General features: G+C 48.2%; 1 protein-coding gene across 1 annotated transcript in view; it reads right to left on the bottom strand.

The window, feature by feature from the left end:
* The window catches only part of LOC115088658 (coiled-coil domain-containing protein 170-like), a 37,014-nt gene extending 13,295 nt beyond the window's left edge, over window positions 1-23,719 (bottom strand). The window contains exons 1-4 of the mRNA XM_029596917.1: window positions 23,688-23,719; window positions 11,499-11,526; window positions 9,447-9,578; window positions 128-384 (exon numbers count right to left, since the gene is read on the bottom strand). Of these exons, the coding sequence (XP_029452777.1) occupies window positions 128-384; window positions 9,447-9,551 (362 nt within the window). The 5' untranslated portion in view covers window positions 9,552-9,578; window positions 11,499-11,526; window positions 23,688-23,719. The remainder of the gene's footprint in view (window positions 1-127; window positions 385-9,446; window positions 9,579-11,498; window positions 11,527-23,687) is intronic.
* Window positions 23,720-24,195: the final 476 nt, after the last annotated feature.

The raw sequence follows: 24,195 nt of genomic DNA, 5'->3' as shown, positions 1-24,195 counted from the left end.
CTCTCTGCTCAAACCGCTCACACACAGAAGAATAACCTGTGCTTATGACTCTAAATAGACAAAAATACCACCCTGACATCTCATGTATTGAAGTCAAAGACTATAAGGGATTAATACAGCCCCTTACTTCACCCTGGCCTCTTCTTCCTGGATCTTCTCCTTCATCTCCTGATTTTCTTGGAGCACAGCCTGCACTGCCATCTCTGCCCGAGTCTTGGAAGTAGCAAGCAGGCCTGATTCTTCATCCATCTCTTGCACCCTGCCTCGTAAAGAGCTGATCAGAGAGGACTGCCTTGCATTGTTCTCTTTATAGCTTTCTACTTCACTCTTCAGCTCGTGGAGGGAAACTTCTTTGGCGTTCAGCCGAGTCCGAAGGTCAAGGAGCTACAAAATAAAAGCAGAGAAATCAGTGCATTCAACTGAAGTTATTTTATGGAATCAGGGAGAAGCACAACTATCAAAAGCACACGATTAGCCGCAGAGGGAGGCGACTCTCCTAGGGATGGGTTGGGGTCAGGGGAGGAAAAATAGCTTGCATTTGTAAACTTACGTGCTTTACCTTCCTTGCAAAAAGCATCTGCAGAAAAAGCAAAGTGCTGCAGATGTCTGCAGAGGCTTTGTCCCCATGGTAATTTTCAAAGTGCAAGTATATGCATATTTTTCCTTTGAAAACTGGTGCAAAACCCACAGATAAAATGTACCCGCAGACTTTGCACCCATGCTGGCAGTTTGAAAATTGCCCTTTAAAAAAAAATTAAAAGTCATTTAAATTATGAGGTTTTTAAAGTTTTTTTTTAATTATTTGGATTAAATCACATTTTTCTAAAAGCAAGTCTCCTTGCCAGAGGACTCTACTGCCGTGATTGCTTTTAGCATTCTTTATATGCATCCATCTTTGGCTCAGGACATCTGCTTACAGCTGCAGGAAATTCTCTAATGGCAGTGCCTGTTACTATGAGGCATATCAGCTGACATGTCTCTCCAGGAAGAAAAGTTATTGAAACAGAATGCAAAAGTCAGAACGCTTCTCTCAGAAGCTGACATCAGCAAAGAAAGGCAATGTCTGCAAAGAATCATTTTAAGCCCCAATACATATTTTTTATTTCTGTTTATGAATTTTACAAAATCATGTGTTCAGAAAAGTAATCAGAATGAAAAATCCAACACAGTTAGAAAAAAAAGAAATGAAAAAAGTAGGAATTAACAAACTTTGGCCTGGATTTATGAAAATGCACTAAATATCACATGCGATAGGAAAAGGGGTGTGTCGCAAAGTGCACTATCTTAGCGCTTCGTATAGCTATTAGTGCAAACTGTGATAACTTTTTCACACTTTGAGATAAGTGCCAGAATTGTTGCATTTCCTACCTACAACCACTGGGGTGGGGGGAGGAGAGAGAGAAAGCCTAACTATAAGGCCCTCATACTAGGTAGGTATTTATATCTCTATAAGAGGCCCACCTAACTACTTGAGGTGAGGTTTAGTTATTAGTGTAGGGGTTAGGGGCCATCTTCACATTCAGAGTGCGACGTACGAACAGAACAGTGCACTCTTGTGAAGATTTGATGACCTTCGGAGTGAGGAAACTCACACAACAATGAGATTTGTGCAATGTTCTCTCAACCTAACTTGATGGACTCTCTACCTGGGTAACATCAAGCTAGGTTGAGAGAACACTGCACAAATCTCATCTTTGAGTGAGTTTCCTCACTCCAAAGGTCATCAAATCTTCACAAGAGTGCACTGTTCTGTTCGTACGTCTCACTCTGAATGTCAAAGTGACCCCTCACCCCTACACTAATGAGGACCTTATAGCTAGGCTCTCTCTTTCTCTCCCCTTAAAATACTGAAAACATTGCAAAATGCGATAAAGCCATATCGCATGGCTTAACGCAAATGAAAAAGGTGTAGTTAAAAGCTGTGTGATATAGCTTTGCAAATTGTGAAGCCGGCCCACTTGGCCAGAAATCCTGCCCCAAACTCCTCCCCTTTTCCTAATTTGCATCGCACCTTTTCGCATGTGATAAAGGTGCTTTCAGCATGCGAAAAGGGCTTAACGCATGTGAAAACGCCATATAGCACTTTGATAAATGACCCCCTAGTCCTTTAAAAGTACTCCATGTGAGAGATAGAGAATCTAGAAAAGAAACCAAACAAAATCACAAAAGGAAAACTAGCAAGAGTCAGCCCTTCCAGCATATGCCAAATATAAAAAGAAGACTGGGGACAAGATGTCACTATCCCTCAGAGTTCATCACAGTATATATTAGAGGGGGTGTGTGTGTGTATATATATATATGAGAGGGTGTGGGTGTGTGTATGTGTATGTGTATATTTGAGAGGGTGTCTGTTTATGTATGAGAGGGTGTGTGTGTGTTGTGCGTGTGTACGTGCATATATGAGAGGGGTGTGTGTGTATGTATGAGAGAGTGTGTCTATGTATGTCTATGTAAAGAGGGTGTGGTGTATATATGAGGGGTGTGTGAGTGAGTGTGTGTGTGTGTATGTATGTGTATATAAGAGGGTATGTGTGTGTGAGTATATGAGAGGGTGGAGGTTTGTGTGTGTGTGTGTGTGTGTTGTATATATTTGTATTTATGAGAGGATGAGGTTAGTGCAGTTAATGTAGTTGGGTTTAGAAAAGGTTTGGATAAGTTCTTGGAGGAGAAGTCCATTACCTGCTATTAATCAAGTTGACTAGAAAAATAGCCACTGTTATTACTGGCATCAGTAGCATTGGATATACTTAGTTTGGGTACTTGCCAGGTACTTGTGACTTGGATTGGGCACTGCTGGAAACAGGATGCTGAGCTTGATGGACCCTTGGTCTGACCAAGTATAGCATGTTCTTATGTAAGTCTATAAAAAATAGCTTCTAACCAGAAAGCTAAGCAGATATGATCCGAAAGTCACAGGAGAACTTTATGCAGGCAAAACAAAAGATGTCATTTCTGTCTCATGATTTTCATGTCTGGAGGTCAACTGACTATCTTTAGGGCTCAGAATTCCAGTGACTGTTTTTTTTTGGCATTCAAACTTCCATTTAGTGCAGATTTGGAGGAGTATAAAAATAATTAATTATCCAATTAAGAAATCAAGTACTTCTGCAACTGGAAGTGTCAATGTGCTTCTGTAAATTCATGTATCCTACCAAAAAATGCTCAGAAGAGATTGCAACATAACATTCATAATAGAACACATACAATCAAAAACAATACCGTTCATGATACAACACATACACTCATTAAACAATACACTTCATGATAAAACACATACAATTATAAAACAGTAGCAGTCCTCCTTAAACAATAATAGCCACCCTTCAAGTAGCAATGCCACTATAGGTTGTATTTCTGAGTCAGGATAAAGAAGCAAATCCTTCCATAAATAACATTAACTCATCAGTGGGGTGGGGAGAAAGCAGAGTTGCTTACCTGTAACAGGTGTCCTCCGAGGACAACAGGATTTTAGTCCTCACACATGGGTTACATCATCAGATGGAACTCCAATGTGGAAAACATGTCAAAGTTTCTAGAACTTTGACTAGGCACACTAAGCATGCCCAGCATGCCCTATACCCTGCGTCTACATGGGGTCCCTTTTCAGTCTCGTAATATAGAATTATGATTAAAAATAAAAAATAGGAGAAACCCAACTCCACGGGGTGGCAGGTGAGTTTCGTGAGGGCTAACATCCTGCTGTCCTCGGAGAACACCTGTTACAGGTAAGCAACTCTGCTATCTCTGAGGACAAGCAGGATGGTAATCCTACACATGGGTGAATCCCTAACTACAGGATGCTCCCCAACATAAAAAGGGGAAAACAGACACCTAACCAGGTGCCCAAGGGCACAACACCAGTGTGGTTAGTAACAGAGGAGGAGACAGCCTGAACCCAAACAACATGCCCTAGGTTGGGAGAGTTGGGTTCTACACTTTAAACAGGTTCCAAAGGACAGACTGGCCGAACTTACTATCGCGTCAGCCATCCCTATCCAGACAGTAACGGGATGTGAATGTGTGGAGAGAACTCCACTTTGCAGCCTTTCAGATCTCCTCCACGGGAGCTGTTCGCAAGTGGGCCACCAATGCTGCCATGGCTCTGAGCTTTGACATGACCCCCAAAATGCAGTCCCACCTGGGAATAACATGAGATGCAATCTGCTAGCCAAATGGATATTGTCTATTTGGTAATGGCAATGCCCAACCTATTCTTATCAAAAGAAACAAAAAGTTGGGTGGACTGTCTATGGGCTTCTATCCACTCACGATAGAAGGTAAGGCTCGTTTGCAGTCTAAACTGTGCAGTGCTCATTCACCTTGGTACAAATGGGGCCTGGGAAAAGATATTGGCAGGACAATTGACCGGTTAAGATGGAAATCCATCACCATCTTAAGAAGGATCTTAGAGTGCATACACAAGACTACCCTGTTGTGATAAAATATACTATAAAGTGGATAAGTCACTAAGGCTGAAGCTCACTGACCCTGCGCGCTGAAGTGATAGCCACCAAAAATATGACTTTCCAGGTCAGGTACTTCAGGTCATGGGTGCACAGCGGCTCAAAAGGAGCTTTCATCAACTGAGCTAACACCACATTCAGGTTCCAAGACACAGCGAGATGCCTTAGGGGAGACTTCAATTGAAGCAGGCCCCGCATGAAATGTACAACTATAGGCTGTACAGAGGTGGACACACCATCTACACCATGGTAGTATGCACCAATTACACTCAAATGAACTCTAACAGAGTTGTTTTTAAGCCAGCCTTCAACAGACGTAGAAGGAAATCAAGTAGTTTTTGTGTGGGGCAGGAGAACGGATCTAGGGCCTTCAACTATACCATCCGGAAAACCTTTTCCACTTCAGTCTGTACAACTTTCTAGTGGAAGGCTTTCTAGAAGCAATCAGGACCCGAGGCACATCTTCTGAAAGATCAAATGGCTGCAGAATCAACCTCTCAACATCCAGACTGTGAGCAATAGGACCTGGAGGTTGGGATGCTGAGCCTGCCCTGATCTTGCGTGTTGAGATCTGGGGAAGCCCCCAGACTGATCGATTTCCGGATGGACAACTCCTGCAGGACTGGAAACCAGACCTGTCTCGGCCAATGAGGGGATATGAGGATCATAGTCCCTCTGTCCTCACGAAGTTTCAAGAATATCTTCGCCACTAAGGGAATCAGAGGATACGCATATAAAAGACCCTTGCCCCACAGACAAGGGCATCTGCGGTTGGTTTTCCATCTGACCTGTACAGGGAGCAGAACCAAGGCACCTACATCTAGATCTAGAGAAGCCTAGATCTAGATGTAGATCTAGGCTCTGGGGAAGCCTAGATCTACATCTAGGCTTCCCCAGAGACAGAATATCCACTTCATTACCCCTGGTCCAGGGACCACTCGTGGGGTCTGAAGGCTCAACTCAGCCTGTCTGCTTCCACATTCTCTATCCTGGCCAGGGCCCAAGACCAGATCTGGACTGCTTCCTGACAAAGGAGGTATGAACCTTTGCCTCCATGCTTGTTGACATACCACATGGCTACCTGGTTATCAGTCTGGATCAGGACAACTTTGTTGGACAGCCGATCTCTGAAAGCCCATAACATGTACTGGATCGCCCAAAGCTCCAGGAAGTTGATTTGACAAGAACGTTCCTAAGCGGACCAAAGACCCTGGGTTCCGAGCCTATCTACATTAGCTCCCCACCTTGGGTAAATGCATCCGTGGCCTGATGCCTATGTGACCTCAGGTTTCACTGGGCTCCTCACAAGTGTATATGTGCCAGGGGAGTAACATGGACGGTTGCGGCAATATGGCCCAACAGTCTTAACATGTGCCAGGCAGATACCTGCTGGCTCTGTTGAATCTCTGCCACCATGGTTGCCATGGCAACAGCTCTCTGTCAGGGCAAAAAGGACTTGGTCTGAGCCATGTCTAGCAAGGCTCCTATGAAGTCAATTAAGGTCATGGGCTGAGATGGGTTTGGATAGTTGAGAACGAACCCTAGTGACTCAGGCACCCAAATAGTCAAGCGCAAGGACCTGATGGCCCCTGCCTGAGACGGGCTATTGACCGGCCAATTGTCCAGATACAGGAAGACATGCACTCCCAGACTGTGGAGATGCACCGCCACCATGGCCAGGCATTTTGTGAAGACCCATGTGACAACCGCAAGCCCGAGTGGCAAAAATCGGTACTGGAAGTGCTGTGTTCCCTCAACAAACCTGGGAAGATCTCGATGTGAGTGTACATGTCCTTTAGGTCGAGGGTGCATAGCCAGTCCCCATTTTACAAAAAGGGGATCAAGGTGCCCAGGGAAACCATCTTGAACTTTCTGTTTTTAGAAATTTGTTCAAGGCCCTTAGGTCTAGGATGGGTCAGAGTCCTCCTGTTCTTTTCAGAATCAGGAAGTACCCTCTTTGCCTTGGTGGAACGGGCTCGACTGTTCTGGGAGTAAAGAGGGAGGAGAGCTCTGCTTGTAGTACCTCCTGATGTGCTATCTACCTCCAATGTGGGCACATAGGACAATTTGACTAGACACCCATTAGATTTAATTGGTACCTCTGACGGATGATGGACAGAACCCACTGATCTAAGGTTACACTAGGCCACTGGTTCACAAAGAGGGAGGGTCCATCGTCCCGGGTACGGGCAAACTGGCTTATGCTCCCTACGGTCCAGTCAAAACCCCGTCCCCAAAGTGACTGAGGAGCTGGCTGGGTCTTGGGAGCTCCCTGTTGCCTGTAACAGCCACGGGAGCTCTGATGGTGCTGACGGGATCGAGAAAGCAGAGGATAGTACTTCCTCTGGCGAAAGAAAGACTTCCTGGATCCCAGTCTCGACGGCCTCCTGGATGAGGAGGATTTTATTTATTTATTTATTTCGTGATTTTTTTTTATATACCGCGGCACGTTAATAACATCACCTCGGAATGGGTCCGGAGTACTAATGAGAGTTGTTGGAGGGTTTCATGGTGGTCCTGAAGCTGGGCCACAGCATCCCTCACCCTATCTTTGAAATTATTCTCTCCAATGCATGATACATCAGCGAGTCTTTCCTGTACCTCCAGTCGGAGATCCGAGGCTCACAGCCATGTCATTCTGTGGGTGCCAATGCTGTCTCAAAAACATCATAAGTCGCACGGATCTCATGTTTTCCACAATCCAAACCCTTATGCACCAGTGACAGGAGGGTGTCTGCTGCTGTTGAGACAGCTGTTCAGCCACCTCCTGCTCCTGCTTCCAGATGTCCCGCAAGTACTGGCTTATGTAGAGCTGGGAGACAGCAATGCGGACAATAAGCATGGCGCCTTGGAACACCTTCCTCCCAAAAGTGCCCATCGTTCTGTGGCCCTTCCCCAGGGGTGCTGAGAAATGGGTGCGAAAGCACTTGGCCCTCTTGAGAGTGGATTCACCATCACCAACTGGTGAGGCAGCTGACGCTTATCTAATCCAGCAGCATTCTGGACAAGGAAGACCGCCTTCTTGTTAATGGGAGGCGCTATGAGGGGCTGTTCCCATATCCTCAGCAGCAACTCCTTAAGGATCTCATGTACCGGGACAATCATGATTTCCTTAGGAGTCTCCATGAACTAGAGGATCTCAATTATTTTGTACCTGGCATCCTCCACTGTCAAAAGCTGAAAAGGGATGGCTTCTGCTATCATTCTCACAAATCCTGTGAAGGTTAAGTTCTCAGGTGGAGATTTTCTTCGCTCATCTGGAGGAGAAGGGTCTGACAGGAGACCATCAGCGTCCTCAGAGGAGGACTCTGTCAGATCATCCCCTCAGGGGTCATAGGGACCCTCATCCTCACAGTATGCAACAACGGATAGGGCCCTAGGTGCTCAGCCTATATCCAGTAGAACTGGATGGAGGGCTGCAGGCTTCGATGTCTCTGCTGGCCTTGGTGGAGCTTCCTTCTCAGAAGAACAGGCAACGACCACCATATTGGTAGGGAGAGGCCTCGGTGCCCCGCTGGGCACTGATGTCACCCCAGGAATTGACGCCGGATGGGTCGGTAACATACCGATGAGAACATTGAGCTTCTCCAGAAGCAATACAAGGACAGGTGGCACATGCTCTGGTGCCATCAGTGCCACAGAACCGAAGCCCTGCAACACCCGCTCCACAGCCAGCTAGAATCAGCACTCCAGCTCCTCCTCAAACTTTGCTGATGCCAACACCGACCGGAAGGAAAGAGGAGTGGCCAGATCTTCTTCGGACCTGCAAAGAGGATCAGCGACTGGCAACAGGACCGCTGGAGACTGTCGCAGACCCCAGGCATCGATAGAAGATGGCCGCTTCTCGCCACTGGGCCGCTTCGGGGGCATCGGGGCAAAAGCCAGTGCATCCCCATGCCCAGCACCATGCATCATCAAGGACCAGTGCCAATGCTTCTTAGGTGACCGATCGAAGGACAAACCGCGAAAAAAACATGGAGCAAAAGTTTTTCACAAGGCAAAAAACATCCAAAGTGAGCTTAATCATACCGCAAGGCTTACAGCTCTGCAGAAAAAAAAGAGACTGAAGAGGGACCCCGCGTAGGCGCAGGAGATAGAGCAGGTTGGGCATGCTCAGTGTGCCTAGTCAAAGTTCCATAAACTTTGACATAAGTTTTCCACATCGCGGCTCCATCTGATGATGTCACCCATGTATGAGGACTACCATCCTGCTTGTCCTTGGAGAAGGCCCGTTCACACTGGATTTCAGCCAGTGACCCATTTGCATTGGCGTACAAAATGCCTGAGCATTCATGGTTAAATTGAATTTCTGCTCCCCACCAGACCTGGGGGAACTTCTGGCCATTACTTGTGAAGGTCCATAGTGTTGGAGTTTTACAAGGAGTGGCAAAGGGCATTTCTTTCTCAAGGAGGGAAATAAAATGTGACACGGTGCAAATAAGCTGGCAAGAATTGCTAGATGAATATCTTGAAGGAGAACCAGAAGATGAATTTTAACAGAAAAATGATCCACCCACTATCCCATAATACAACAAAGTTATTTCAGAAAATAATATCATAACATTTAATTACTGCCAAATATGTATATACATATATATATATTAGATTGGTAGTTTTCCTCCTTCTTTGAGTTAACAGTTCAATTGGAACCAATCTCTACTCGGTTACAGCATCACAAGCCTTCATTTGTAATCATTTCTCCTCTATTGTACATCCCCCTTTCCAACTCAGCCCAGTTACAGCAGCAATAATCCTCGGCTGGGGGCCACGCACTGTGGCTTCTTCCAGAACCTGGCAATTTGGGGTATCACCAATGACTGAGACTCCCTCCTTCTCTCCCACCCCAGACGCTGTGAATGAGTGCCGCCTTTTCGGCATCCCCAGCCTGGGGAGCAGAGTGAAACCCGGGCCCTCTGGATGGCGGCACTTTTCACGGAGCCATTGGATCAGCCCAGCGACAGGTCTTCATCTGTCTAGTCTTACCTCGGTCTGAGCACATTCGAACTTGACATGCAGGGCAGCGAGCTCGCTGCGAGCAGTTTCGGCCAGAACCCGATAGTGATTCGTTTGTTCTCGAGTGACCGGCATGTCCAAGAGAAGGTGATCATAAGTTCCCTGCGAAAGTGACACATGTAGATTTTGAAAACATGGCTGAGACCCAGCGTCCATTCTCACGAGATACAGAGTTGTAATAATTCAGGCATCAGGCGTCCATAAAAGATCCCAGAGAAAATCTTATCAGATTCTAGATCAACAGGCTTAGCAGAGGCGATCCATTAGGGCTCAATACACCCAAATCGATTTTGGCCTCTGAAAAGGCAACTGGAGTCTAAAATTCAAATAGCAATTGTCATAAAAGCAGATACTCAGGAGAGATTTACTATAAAAAAAAAATAAAAATATATATTTGTCAAACCCTGAAATAAATATTCAAACAGCATGGGAGGTGTTTTCGTGTGTAAATTTATAACTATCATATCTTTGCTGATTTTTGAAAAAGGAAATACTCCTTCAGTTAATGTTAAATGAATACTTACTAATGAACACAGCACCCTGAAATCATAATGAGTTTATTGTTTGTGGCAGGACCTTTGTCTTTGCATTAGTACAGTATTTATTAGGAAATGGACAGATAACACCTTTACTTGGTTTGATATTAAATGAATGGACTGATGTGCTGTCATTGGAAAATGAACAGGGAAACACCAATGACATTTCCTGATTTTGTTTTGTGTCCAGTCTGAAACTGTCACGCACCCCGTCCGCGGCAGGCCCACGCACGGGCCTGCTCACCTCCCTGGTTCCCCGGCAGGTCCCAGGTCGGACTGCCTAGCGGCAGCTGCAAGCTCTTCCAGGCCTCGGTGCCCCACAGCGGCGGTCGCCGGGCCTTCCACTACGCATCGGGCCTCAGGCCGGAGCTCGGCGTCCTCGGGGGCATTGGCCATGCCCCTACGCACACGCGCGCGGACCGCCCAGCCAGGGCCAGGGGCGGGTCCTAGCTCCGTGGCGTACCCTGATTGATTCCCTGATATAAGGAAGCCCTGCTTGGACTTCCTTGGCAATCGGGTTAGTGTTTGCTAGATTGTCACTGCGTCTGAACCTTGCTCCAGTCTTGTTTCAGGATCCTTCTGTTCCAGTCTTGTTCCTGCTTGTTCCTGCATCCTAGTTCTCCAGCGTCTTGTTCCTGTTCGTCTATTCGTCTACCCAGGTGGTACCCTCATACTGTCTCTCTGGTACTGACTTTGGCCTGCCTGCTGCTTGCCTCCTGACTCCAGCCTGCTCCTCGATTTGCCTGCCTGCCGCCTGCCTTCTGACCTCGGCCTGCCTGTGACCTTGTCTGACCTCCAGAACCTGACCCCTGCTTTGCTGACCACTCCTCTGCCTGATCCCCAGATTCTGACCTCTGCCTGCTTGAACACATCTCAAGATTCTGGCTCTGTTCCTAGCCTTGTCATCACCTACGCTGTTCTGGTCCTCCTTGCTCTACTTGACCTCCAGCCTCGAACCTGACCGTGCTCCCCTCCTGTCTGTGGGCACGCCTGACTCTCATCTCTCCAGGAGACCCTGCGAGGCCCAGCTAAGTCCAAGCGGCCCGGGTCCCTATGGGCTCCTCCCGGGGGGACCTTGAGCTTCCAGTGGTGAAGCTCTACCTAGCCTCTGTCTCCTTCAGTGCTCCGCCCCCTGGGGGGCAGGTGCTTCATGGTCCCTACCAGGGAGCCCTTCTCCATTGTTCCAGGACAAGGGTCCACCCCCGAGAGCAACACAAGGAAATTTTGATCCATTTCTTTTCTACCATTTAGCACATGCTAAATGCTTTTAGTGTGCGTTAAAACAATTTAGCAAGCACTAAATGACAGAAACAAATCCAAATAAATCCGCATTGAGGTCTTCCTCTCTGTAAAAGAATGCAAAGATGGCTGCAGCTTGCTCTGAATGTAGAGCTCTGAAAATGATTACATGGGACAGCAAGTAATTATACAGTATAATGATAGGGACCCCGCCCAATAGGATGCACGTAGAACATGGGTCACAAACCTTTGGTGCTTCTGGTCTGCCCTTGTTTCTGGAAAGCAAGAAAATAAAAAGACTTTGTTATTTTTAAAAAGGCTTTGGCTGACATCGCATTTGAGATTCGCAGCATGGGATTTTCTCCATTTGCTTCCTAGATGTGTATCACTCACTAAAAGAAACATAAAGCTGACAAAAAAGAGGATACAGTATCTTAAGTGGCAATGAAAAAAAAGAGCGCCATTTTGTCTTAAGATTCATAACAGGGTCCCTAAAAACATACCCAGAAGTCTATTGCAGGAGACAAAACACAGTGATAAGCCAAACGGTAGCTACTGAGTACTAAGCAATATTGTTTTATGTATTTGCATGTACAAATTGTAGAGATTACTTACCTGATAATCTTGTTTTCCTTAGTGTATGCAGATGGACTCAAAACAAGTGGGTATAGTGTGCTCGTGCTAGCAGTTGGAGACGGATCTGACATCAGCACGTAGTACATATATCCCCACAGGAAGTGCAGCAACTCAGTAATCTTCCTTGCAAAAGCTGTAGCTGACCGATCGATTAAATGAACAGGATTACTCTGACCGACTGATAGTAGCTGGAGACCGCCAGTGTTCTCAACTGGAAGGCGTCGACACCCGGCAGGGTGGAAGCCCTATATAAGGAAACATGGCTTACCGTGAGTCGGTGAATCCCCATGTCTACCGGCAGCCGGGCGGGATGCTGAGTCCATCTGCATACACTAAGGAAAACGAGATTATCAGGTAAGTAATCTCTACATTTCCTAGCGTGTAGCAGATGGACTCAAAACAAGTGGGATGTACAAAAGCTACTCCCGGACTGGGTGGGAGGCTGCCAAGGTCCGTTTAGGATTGCTCTCGCAAACGCTGTGTCCTCCCTGGCCTGGACGTCCAGACGGTAGAATCTGGAGAAGGTATGGAGGGAGGACCACGTCACCGCTTTATATATCTCTGCAGGCGACAGCATCCTTGTTTCTGCCCAGGAGGCCGCTTGCGTTCTGGTAGAGTGAGCCTTGACCCGTAGAGGTGGTGGTTTTCCTGCCTCTACGTAGGCCGCCTTGATAACTTCTTTGATCCAGCGGGCAATGGTTGCCCGTGAGGCCGCTTCCCCTTGCTTCTTCCCGTGGTGAAGGATGAACAGGTGGTCCATCTTTCGTACTGCTTCTGACATTTCCAGGTAACTGGACAGCAGCCTGCCGATGTCGAGATGGCGTAGTATTCGACCTTCTTCCGACTTCTTCAAACCTTCCGTGGTAGGCAAGGATATGGTTTGGTTGAGGTGGAAGTGTGAGACTACTTTGGGTAAGAAGGAAGGAACCGTGCGAAGATGGATAGCCTCTGGAGTGATTCTGAGAAACGGGTCACGACAGGACAGGGCTTGTAGCTCTGAGATGCAGCGTGCTGAGCATACAGCCAGCAAGAACACCATCTTCAAAGTGAGAGAACGGAGAGACAGGCCCCGAAGGGTCTGAAGGCGGGTCCCGCTAGAAATTCCAAAACTAGGTAGAGGTTCCACAGGGGCACTGGACACTTCACTGGCGGGCAAATGTGTTTGACTCCTTTCAGGAAACGTGAAACGTCTGGGTGTGTGGCAATGCTGTTGCCGTCACTCCGGGGACCATAGCAGCATAGCGCTGCCACCTGAATTCAATTGATTGAATTGAGGGACAGACCTTTCTGAAGTCCATCTTGCAGGAAATCCAAAATGATAGGGATTTTAGCGGCAAGTGGATTGGTGCTATGAGTGTCGCACCAGGCTTCAAATACTCTCCAGATCCTTATATATGTTAGTGATGTGGAGAACTTGCGTGCTCGGAGGAGTGTATCTATTACCGGCCCCGAGTATCCTCTTTTCTTCAGTCTAGCCCTCAATGGCCAGACCGTAAGAGAGAATTGAGCTGGATCCTCGTGGAGAATGAGACCTTGCCGCAGCAGGTCCCTGTGTGGAGGCAGGGGTAGTGGATTCCCTGCCAGTAGTCTTCTCATGTCTGCGTACCAGGGTCTTCTTGGCCAGTCCGGGGCCACTAGAAGAACTAGGCCTCTGTGCCGCTGAATCTTGTGTATAATGGCACCCAGCAGGGGCCATGGAGGAAAGGCATATAGCAGGATCCCCTGAGGCCATGGCTGTACCAGGGCATCGATCCCCTGGGACAGAGGATCCCGCCTGCGGCTGAAATATCTGGGTACTTGAGCGTTGGACCTGTCCGCTAGTAGGTCCATGCCCAGCGTCCCCCACTGATCCACAATTATCTGGAAAGCTGTGGGCGACAGCTGCCATTCCCCCGGGTTTAGGCTTTCTCTGCTGAGGAAGTCTGCCGCAGTGTTGTCCTTCCCAGCGATGTGGACGGCGGCGATGTCCTGGAGATTTGCTTCCCCCCAAGTCATCAGGGGGGCTATTTCTAGGGATACCTGTCGGCTTCTGGTTCCGCCCCGTCGGTTGATGTATGCCACTGTGGTGGCGTTGTCCGACATCACTCTGAGCGCTCTGTGGGCAAATCGCAGGCATGCTAGCCTGACTGCCCGTGCCTCTAGTCGGTTGATGTTCCACCCTGACTCTTCTCTGTTCCACCGCCCTTGGGCGGTGAGTTCTTCGCAGTGTGCTCCCCATCCGTTCAGGCTGGCATCTGTAGTGAGCAGGGTCCAGGTTGGGGAGGACATTCGTGACCCCCGGCTCATGTGGCCGGGCTGTAACCACCACCGTAGCTGATTCCGCACTCTGGCTGGTAGAGGTAGGTGTACGGTGTAGTTCTGTGATCGTGGGCTCCACCGAGATAGGAGGGCGCGTTGTAATGGTCTCATATGAGCCCGCACCCATGGTATCACCTCCAGAGTGGATGCCATGAGGCCGAGGACCTGTAGATAATCCCAAGCTGTGGGCCGGGTGGCGCTCAGCAGGGCCAGCAGACGATTCCGGAGCTTTGATCTCCTCCTGGAGGTCAGACTGACCTTGTCTTCCTGGGTGTCGAAACGGACCCCTAGGTATTCCAGTGACTGAAAAGGCTGTAGGGAACTCTTGTTCAAGTTTACTACCCATCCTAGGCTTTCCAGAAGAGATATAACTCTGTTGGTTGCCTGGTGGCTCTCCTCCGGTGACTTTGCCCTGATCAGCCAATCGTCCAGGTAGGGATGGACGAGGATTCCTTCCTTCCTGAGTGAGGCTGCCACTACTATGACCTTGGTAAAGGTCCGCGGCGCGGTGGCTAACCCGAAGGGTAAAGCTCGGAACTGGAAGTACTGATTCAGGACTTTGAAGCATTGGTGATCCCGATGGATTGGGATATGCAAGTAGGCTTCCGACAGATCTAGGGATGTGAGAAACTCCCCTGGCTGTACTGCATTCTTGACAGACCGCAGAGTTTCCATGCGAAAGCTGGGGACCCGTAGGTGTCGGTTGACTGACTTGAGGTCCAGGACAGGCCTGAAAGTGCCCTCCTTCTTGGGTACTATGAAATAAATGGAATAATGCCCAGAATTTTTCTCCCATGCAGGCACTGGGATAATGGCCTTTAGGGACAGGAGCCTCCGCAAGGTAACTTCTAGTGCCGTCCTCTTGAGGGGTGAACAAGGAGATTCCACAAACTTGTCCAGCGGGAGCCGAAGAAAGTCCAGATAATACCCTTCTCAGATGATGGCGAGGACCCACTGGTCCGAGGTGTTCTCGACCCACCTGCGGTAGAAGAGGGTTAGCCTGCCCCCTATGGCTGCTACCCCCGGATGGGTTGGCTGATTGTCATTGTGGGGTGCGGCCGGGACCAGAACCCGGGCCAGTTCTCCTCTTGTTGTGCTTAGTCCGAAAGGGCTGGTTCCTGGCCTGAGAACGAGGTGCTTGGTAGCGAGCCCTGTAAGGGTTGAAGCGCTGAGAGTTTCTACCTCTGGATGGCCTAGGAAAAGGGCGCTGGCTCCTCCTTGACCTGTCTTCTGGTAGACGGGGTAATGGAGAGGTGCCCCATTTATTAGCCAGTTTCTCAAGGTCGCTGCCGAACAGGAGGGATCCCTTAAAGGGCATTCTTGTGAGACGTGTCTTGGAGGAGGAGTCGGCCAACCAATTACGTAGCCAGAGCTGTCTCCTGGCTGCCACCGAGGATGACACTCCCTTGGCTGCTGTACGGACTAGGTCGGAGGCTGCGTCAGTGAGGAGCGAGAGAGCTGATTCCATCTCTTCTCCCGGGGTGTTGTTCCTAGCCTGTGATAAACAGGAACATGTCACCACGGTGCAGCAGGTCGCAATTCGTAGGGACATGGCTGCCACCTCAAAGGCTTGTTTCAGAATGGCGTCCATGCGCCGGTCATGTGCATCCTTGAGGGCCGCCCCCCCCCCCTCCACCGGAATGGTGGTGCGCTTCACAATTGCGCTAACTATGGCGTCTACCTTGGGGCACGCCAGCAGCTCCTTGGTTGCCGGATCTAAGGGGTACATGCCAGACAAGGCCCGACTCCCTTTGAATGAGGCCTCCGGCGCATTCCATTCCAGATCGATTAGCTGCTGTGCTGCTTGTAGGAGGGGGAAATGGTGAGCCGTTTGGCACAGGCCCTCTAACAGGGGGTTCATTCTAAGTTCCCCTGGGGTGTCATGGCCCGGGATAGCCAGTTCCGACAGGCATTGAGAGACCAGGCCTGGTAGATCCTCTTTCAGAAAGAAGCGTCTCATGGTCCGATATGGTTCTATCCCGAGGGAAGTTCTCCCTCCTCGGGGGGCGTCGTCTTCCTGAGCAATCTGAATCCCCATAAGTGGGGCTTCCGGGGGGCGAGTGGCCGTGCCTAGGTCTTGAGGGTCCAGGGGCCGGGTCATCCGGTACATATGGACCCGTTCGGGGATCAGCCTGCATTCTACAAAGGCATGAATCCCCTTGAATAATTCCACCCAGGAGAGCGAAGCAGGATCTGACCTTAGGGGCACCAGGTCTCTCGGGTTCCCTGGCTGCTCACCGCGGCCTGCTAGGTCCTGAGGAACTGGCAAGTGCGCTGGGCTGGGACCGGTCCTGGCCTGGAAATCCCAGGGCCTCCTCACATTGGGCACATAGGGAGTCTGCTTCCTCGCTCTGTGTGGCTCTGAGGTTGCATGCTGAGCATAGAGCTCTTATGCCTGATTCTGGAGGTGCCGGCTCTGCGGACGCATGGGCTCTCTTATGCTCCATCTCGTCTGTTATCTTCTCCCAGCTGGAGGCTGCGCTTTGTAATATGCGCGAAAGATGTGCGCCTACCAATATGCGCTTATCCACAAGCGTGTACAACGTGCGCTTATCGACGTGCGCTTATCGACGTGCGCTTATTGACGTGCGCTGATCAACTGGTGCCTATGAACGTGCGTCTATGAACGTGCACCTATGAACGTGTGCCTATCAATGGGTGCTTAACAACTTGCGCTTAACAACGGGCGCTTAGCGACGGGTGCCTATGAATGTGCGCCTAACAGTGTGCGCCTATCAATGTGCGCCTACCAATGTGCGCTTAGCAACATGCGCCTACCAACGGGCGCCTATGAACGTGTGCCTAGCAGTGTGCGCCTACCAACGTGCGCATAGCAACGTGCGCCTACCAACGTGCGCTTAGCAACATGCGCCTACCAACGTGCGCGTAGCCACGGGCGCCTATGAACGTGCGCCTAACAGTGTGCGCCTATCAACATGCGCTTACCAACGTGTGCGTAGCAACGTGCGCGTAGCAACGGGCGTGTAGCAGCGTGCGCCTACCAAAGTGCGCGCAGCAATGTGCGCCAGTGCGTAGCAACGTGCGCCCTGCAACATACGCCTATCTTAGCAACGTGCGCTTTTCAACATGAATCCAGGTGACTTCAATTTACGCCTATCGAATATGCGCCCAAGATTTTCGGGCGCCTATCATATACGCCCTTCGCCTGTGCACTCAGTCTGGCTGAGTGCTAGAGCGCAGCAATGAACCAGGGCAGAAGGCGAGCAGGCAGGCAAGATGGCGACCTCCTTGGCGGGTTGCCACGTAGGCAGACTTCGCTGATCCTCGCTTCCTCGGAGACCAACAAGTAAAGATGTACGCCTTACCTTGTCTTCGGCGCTTCTCGGCTGCGACCCGGGCGGTCTCCAGCTGCGGGGGGAGAGGGTGATTACCGTCACCGCCGCGCTCGAGGAAGTGCACCCGCTGCCTCTAGGCCGCGCCCGAACTCATCTCACTCGGGGGCCAAGTCCTCCGGGACCGAGGCTGCCTCTAAGCCGCGCCCGAGCCCTTCTCACTCGGGGGCTAGGTCCCTGCCGCGAATCGGCCACCGGACGAGGCTCTTACCTCCGAGGGACCACGGAAATCGCCCCGGGAAACTCAACTGGGGGAGGGACCAAATGGTATCACTGCAGGAGTGCGGGGCTCGTCTTCAGGTAGGTTTCTTCTATGATTTTAGTCGTTTAGAATTTGGAAAGAACGCTCAGCGAGCGTGAGGTAGCTCCAAACTGTTTTGGAGAAGGAAATTACTGATTGCGGCACTTCCTGCGGGGGTATATGTACCCGTGCTGACGTCAGATCCGTCTCCAGCTGCTAGCACGAGCACACTATACCCACTTTTTTGAGTCCATCTGCTACACGCTAGGAAATGATAAATTGAATGTTTCAATAAGCTTTTAAAATGGAGTAAGACTGGCAACAATTTTTTATTTTGTTTAAGGAAATCATTCATACCTACAATATGGGTTTGCTTATTTCTCTAAATCTTTCAGCACAATCTCAACAGAATATAAATCCAATCTCAGCTGTAAATAAATGCACAGACTTTTACTAGATCTCTAACCGAGAAGCCCTTGCGTGCCGGCCACCAGAGGGAGGCCAGTGAAGAAAACTGGGATGAGTTAAGGCTGACAGTCAGCGGTCTGCATGTTCCCCTGCAGTCTCTGATCAAAGAAGGTCAGAGAGAAGGAAACTCACCTAACAGGGGCCAAAGTATCAAAACCAGCACTAACACTGGAGTTATATTTTAGTGCAGGTTTCATATTATGCCAGCTGTTAAACCCAGTAGCCATTTGCATGCCACTGACCTGCAAATCTGCTGTAAAAAATAAAAAAAAAAGACTCCTGTGTGCAAACAAGAAGTGAAAAATGCAGCAAAATAGAAGAATCTCCCACCGTGCAAACCCTGATCGGATCACAAATTCCCAACCCTCCCCCCGAGTTAAACTTTCAGCAATAGAGTGGGCTGAGCAGGCAAGCCCCCCTCACATCCACCCACCCACCCAAATTAAACAAAATATTAATAGTCGGCGAAAGGGACCAATCCCTGTTCAGAACAGGTGTCAGTGAGGGGAACCAACCATTAACCAGCCAGATAAGTAAATAAATTACTATTGGTGCAGGTACAGCTGAGAGATGAGGTCTTCTCCTCCTCCAGCGCAGTTGGAAGTTCGGAGGAGGGGGGAGGGAGGATCGAGAATTTAAGTGTCCTGGCCTCTGTTTTTCTTGAATGTGGATGGGTGGGAGGGGGCTCACCTACTCAGCCCGGAGCCTTAACTCAGGGGAGGGTTGGGAATTTGTGCCCTTGGCCATGACTTTTTATTTTTTTTTGACTTGGGTGGGTGAGTGGGCGGGAAGGAAGGGGGTTCACCCACTCAGCCCACGCTACCGCAGGAAGTTTAATGCCTTTTCTGACCCAGGAGTTATATTTACCTTGTGTGGCCGGATAACCTGCCACTTAACCGGATTTCTTCAAAAGTTAAAAAAAATAAAAATGAAACTGCGGGCCTCTGAACCTGATTCCCACACCCCCGCCCCCCACCCCCACCACCATGAGCAATGAAGGAAAATTGGTTCTTACCTACTAATTTTCACTCCTGAAATACCACAGATCAGTCCAGACACATCATTTTTCATCCCTACCAGTAGATGGCGGCAGAGAACAAAAGGTTTCATTGACACTGCTACATAATATTCGGGCCGATACAGTAAAAGTCGCGGGAGAGTGGGCGAGCGCCTGCTCTCCCAGTGCGCGCACAGGACACTCTCCTGTGCGCGCGATTTAGTATTCAAATGAGGGCCCGCAGTAAAAAGAGGCGCTAGGGACACTAGCGCGTCCCTAGCCCCTCTTTTTTGACAGGAGCGGCAGCTGTCGGCGAGTTTGACAGCCTACGCTCAATTTTGCCGGCATCGGTTCTCAAACCCACTGACAGCCACAGATTCGGAAACCGGAAGCCGGCAAAATTGAGCGTCCGGTTTTCAACCCGCGAGCCGATTTTAAATTTTTTTTTATTTTTAATTATTTTTTACTTTTGTAAAAGCGCACATGCAACTCCTCCGGAATCGGTCGCCCATTTACAAATATACGCCGATTCAATTGCTTTCTTCAGCCACCTCACAATGGTCGCCTTTGAAGCCTTACATCCTTTCTTTGCTCCACTAAATAGAACAAAGAGCTGATCAGATCTCCAGAACCCATTGGATGGTGCAATAAGGCCCTACGAACATCCAAAAATATGTAGCTCTCACGCATGCAGATCCTTGGAATCCAAACTCCTAAACCCAGGTAGCTCCACCGTTTGACCAAGGTGAAAAGCGGAGACGATCTTGGGCCAAAAAGATGGTACCATTCGCAATGATATCCTGTCCTCAGTAAACTGGAAAAAGGGATCTTGATATAACAGGGCCTGACATTCTGAGATCATCCTGGCCGAGTATACTGCTACCAAAAAGATAACTTTAAGAGTAAGATCTTTCACCAACGTCTGTCTCAATGGCTCAAACGGGGAACCACAAAGTACCCATAGCACTAAATTAAGGTTCCAAGAGGGACACATTTTTCATACAGGAGGACGTAAATGCTTTACTTCTCTAAGAAAACGGATGACATCTAGATGTAATGCTAAAGACATGCCGAGCACGTTTCCCCGATAACAGCCCAAAGCTGCCACCTGAACTCTAAGGTAATTATAAGTGAGACCTTTTTGTAGTCCATCCTGCAAAAAAGACCAATATATGCAGCACTGAAGGTGGCACAGCCTCAAGGGCCCATCTACTGAGAGATTTAATAGATCCGTAAACCAAGGCCAATGCAGTCACTCCGGAGCCAATAGGATTACCTTCCCCGGATGTCTCTTGATACGCCACAACACCATTATGGGAAGAAAGACATAACAGTATCCCCCTCGGCCACAGACACACCAAAGCATCTAATCCTTCTGGTTTGACCTCACGTCTGTGGCTGAAGAAGCAGCCCTTAGTGTTCTGTCTCAACACCATCAAGCACAGATGGGGGCAGCCCTACCTGGTCTGAATGAGAACCATTCCTTCTGCTGACAGCTCCCATTCCTGCCAGCTGAGAAAGTCTGCCTGCACATTGTCCACACCGGCCACATGAAACACCAGCCTAGGTGTTGTTCTGCCCAACTGAAGGGCTTGTGGGCCTCTTGGGACACCATCTGACTCTTGGTTCCCATTGGCAACTGAGGTACACCACCACCATTGTATTGTCCGAGAAAACCTGAAACACTCGACCACATAAACCTTGGTAGAAAGGACAGCAATATCATGCAAACCGCCCTCATCTTCAACCAATTGATACATCACAACACTTCCACCTTTGACCACAGATCCTTAGTAGCCATTGGCAAACTGCCCCCCCCCCCCAGCCCTGTCACCACCACCCAATCCGGGACTTCCAAGTCCACCCCTCATTCTAAATTGGCCTGAGAAAGCCACCATAAAAGACTGGACCTGGCCTCCCCTTGGAGAGGCAGTGGGAGCTAGAAGTTTCCAACAGTGGATTCCAGTGATACAAAACCCAGTTTCATGTGCACGAATGCCCAAGGAACTAGATCTAGCATAGATGCCATAGAACCCAGGACCTGCAAATAAGAACATAAGAATTGCCATACTGGGTCAGACCAAAGGTCCATCAAGCTCAGTATCCTGTTTCCAACAGTGGCCAATCCAAATCACAAGTACCTGGCAAGTACCCAAACATTAAATAAATGTCAAGCTACTATTGCTTAATAATCAATAGCAGTTTATGGATTTTTCCTCTAGCCACTTATCCAAACCTTTTTTAAACCAAGTATCACTGACTGCTGAAACCACATCCCCTGGCAATGAATTCCAGAGCTTAACAATGCGCTGGGTGAAAACGAATTTACTTCAATTTTTTTTAAATGAGCTACTTGCTAACTTCATGGAGTGCCCCTTGGTCCTTCTGTTATCTGAGAGAGTAAATAACCGATTTACATTAACTTGTTCAAGTCTTTTTATGATTTTGTAGACCTCTATCATATCCCCCCTGTCGTCTCTTCTCCAAACTGAACAGCCCTAACTTCCTTACCTCAAAGGGCAGCCATTCCATGTCACTTATCATTCTGGTTACCCTTCTCTGACCTTTCTCCAGTGCAACTATATCTTTTTTGAGATGCAGCGACCAGAACTGCACGCAGGATTTAAGATGCGGTCTCACCATTAGGTGATACAGAGGCATTATGACATCTTCCATTTTATTTGCCATTCCCTTTCTAATAATTCCTAACATTCTGGTTGATTTTTTGATCGCCACAGCACACTGAGCTGACGATTTCAATGTATTATCCACTATGATGCCTGGATCTTTTTCCTGGGTGGTAGCTCCTAATATGGAACCTAACATCGTGTAACTACAGCAAGGGTTATTTTTCCCTATATGCATCACTCGCTTCAGAGCAAGTCTAAAGTCATCCAGCCTTGTGTGCCCGGATAACCACCACTTAACCAGATTACAGCGCTGTGTATGTGCTGTTCCTATTGCAGGCTTTTCTGAGTGGACTGGGAAACGGATCCATCTGCCTTTAGAGCGCCAGCTGCAGAAACCTAACAGGAGATCCCCCGCTAAAACTGGTGGCCTCTCCTACTTTTCCATGAACTTCAAAAGGGACGGCACAAAAAAAAAACCTTACCCTCGATAATTATAAACGCGATTCCTCAAACCTTACACCGCAACAGCCAAGAAACGCTGTGGGGAAACACTGTCATCACAGGAATTGTGTTAAAGAGTCCAACACGTCTATGTATTTTTGCTGCAAATAAAACCTTCTATAGCTCTGTATATCCAGAAATCATTTAACTTATTTTTATCTAGGTGAGATATGCAGTCAGAGACCCGACGCTGGCAGCGTTTCGAGAGTGTGTGCTCAACTCCTCTCTGCTTCAGGGGAACGCACCATTTAATCCAACCAAACCCTGCTTTTCAGCAACCGGCAGGGTCTTTGTTTACTGTTTAGATAAATGGGTAATCAGGCCCCAGAAGCCTCAGTCACCAAGATGTCCCCGCCAAGGGAAACTCAGGTAAAAGGCATTGCTACAACTAATATTAGGATACTCATTGCAAGTCCATTTAAAGCAATAGTAACAGCTAACGTTTCCAAATTTGCTTTTCCTTTGGCTTGTTCCTATGTCTCATTTAACTTTTGTACTAATACATTCCTCACGCTGCACTTTTTTGGACTGAATGATGTGTGCATTCCCATACAGCCATACTGCCTGTTTCTGTCGCTGGTGCTGTATTCATGTTACGAGTATCGGGTGCCTGAGGTTTACTCAATATTCATAATGATGAGAATGATGGCAGTAAGAGGAGCTGTCCAGCACTTTCAAGAACAAACAATTCCTTGGACTGAAAAGGATAAATGATTAATAATTCCATTGGCTTCAGCTACCAGTACTCGCTGCATTAAGTCTCACCACTTGCCAGGATAAAGATACAAGTGCAGCAAAAAAAACAGAGGCAAGTGGCTACAGAAAAGAACAAAAGAGTGTCCCACGCAAAGACCAATAATAAAAATGTCGTAACAGATATCAATCAAATAAATAGAAAAGCAATCCATCAAATTAAAAAGCAACAATATTGCCACATGGTATAATTGAATTTAATACAAATTATATACACATGTAAATAACATGCAAATATTAGGAATTAAAGTGCAAATAAATAATAATAATGACACTAGTGACCTCCAATTTTTAACAGACAGTTTTTGGGTAGAGGTTTATTGGATTTGGGGAGATATGAGAGGGGAAGAAACAGAGGATTTCAAAACAGATACGTGAGAGAGAGGAATTTTTATTTGCATTTTCTATTTTATTTGATTGATAATCTTTTACAAAGGTACAAGTGCACTTTCCACGTCCTCAAAAAATGAAAGTGAATGATAAACTTCAAATGAAACATAAATTATATAGATATAGATACGTGCGCGACGGGGGTGCATATTAAAATGTGTATTCATACCTGCCAAGACTGCGAGAAGCAGTGAAATCCTCTTTCCCTCCATTTGTTCTCTCAGCAAAATTCAACTGTTCTTGGACCTATTAAATGCATACAAAAATATTGTTTACGGCGGCTTCAGGCTTACCCGCGAGCGAGTTTTTAAAAGGCGAATGTTTTCGTTATTCTCCAGCGGCTGCGCCACTGGAATATATCCGGCTATCTTAGAGTGCTCTGAATAAGTTTATCTGACTAACTTTTTAGGGAGCTCTATGGGACGACCAGATTTAGCCAGATACCTTATGCAGCTAATGCATCTCCTTCCCGGAAGAACTCTGAAACCGTCCCTCAACTTATCTGGACAAATTCTAACCAGATAAACAGTTATCTGGCTAGAATTTGGCCATTTAAGTGCATTTGAAATATGGACCTTCCTTATGTCCACAGAGAAAGACAAAAAAGCTACACAGGTGGGATAAATACCTGGGTCAGATGCATCACAGATCTGAGACAAGTGCACCACAAATAAATG

This window comes from Rhinatrema bivittatum, chromosome 3 (genome assembly GCF_901001135.1).
Source record: "Rhinatrema bivittatum chromosome 3, aRhiBiv1.1, whole genome shotgun sequence".
Classification (NCBI taxonomy): Eukaryota; Metazoa; Chordata; class Amphibia; order Gymnophiona; family Rhinatrematidae; genus Rhinatrema; species Rhinatrema bivittatum.
This window is presented reverse-complemented; position numbering and strand designations above follow the sequence as displayed.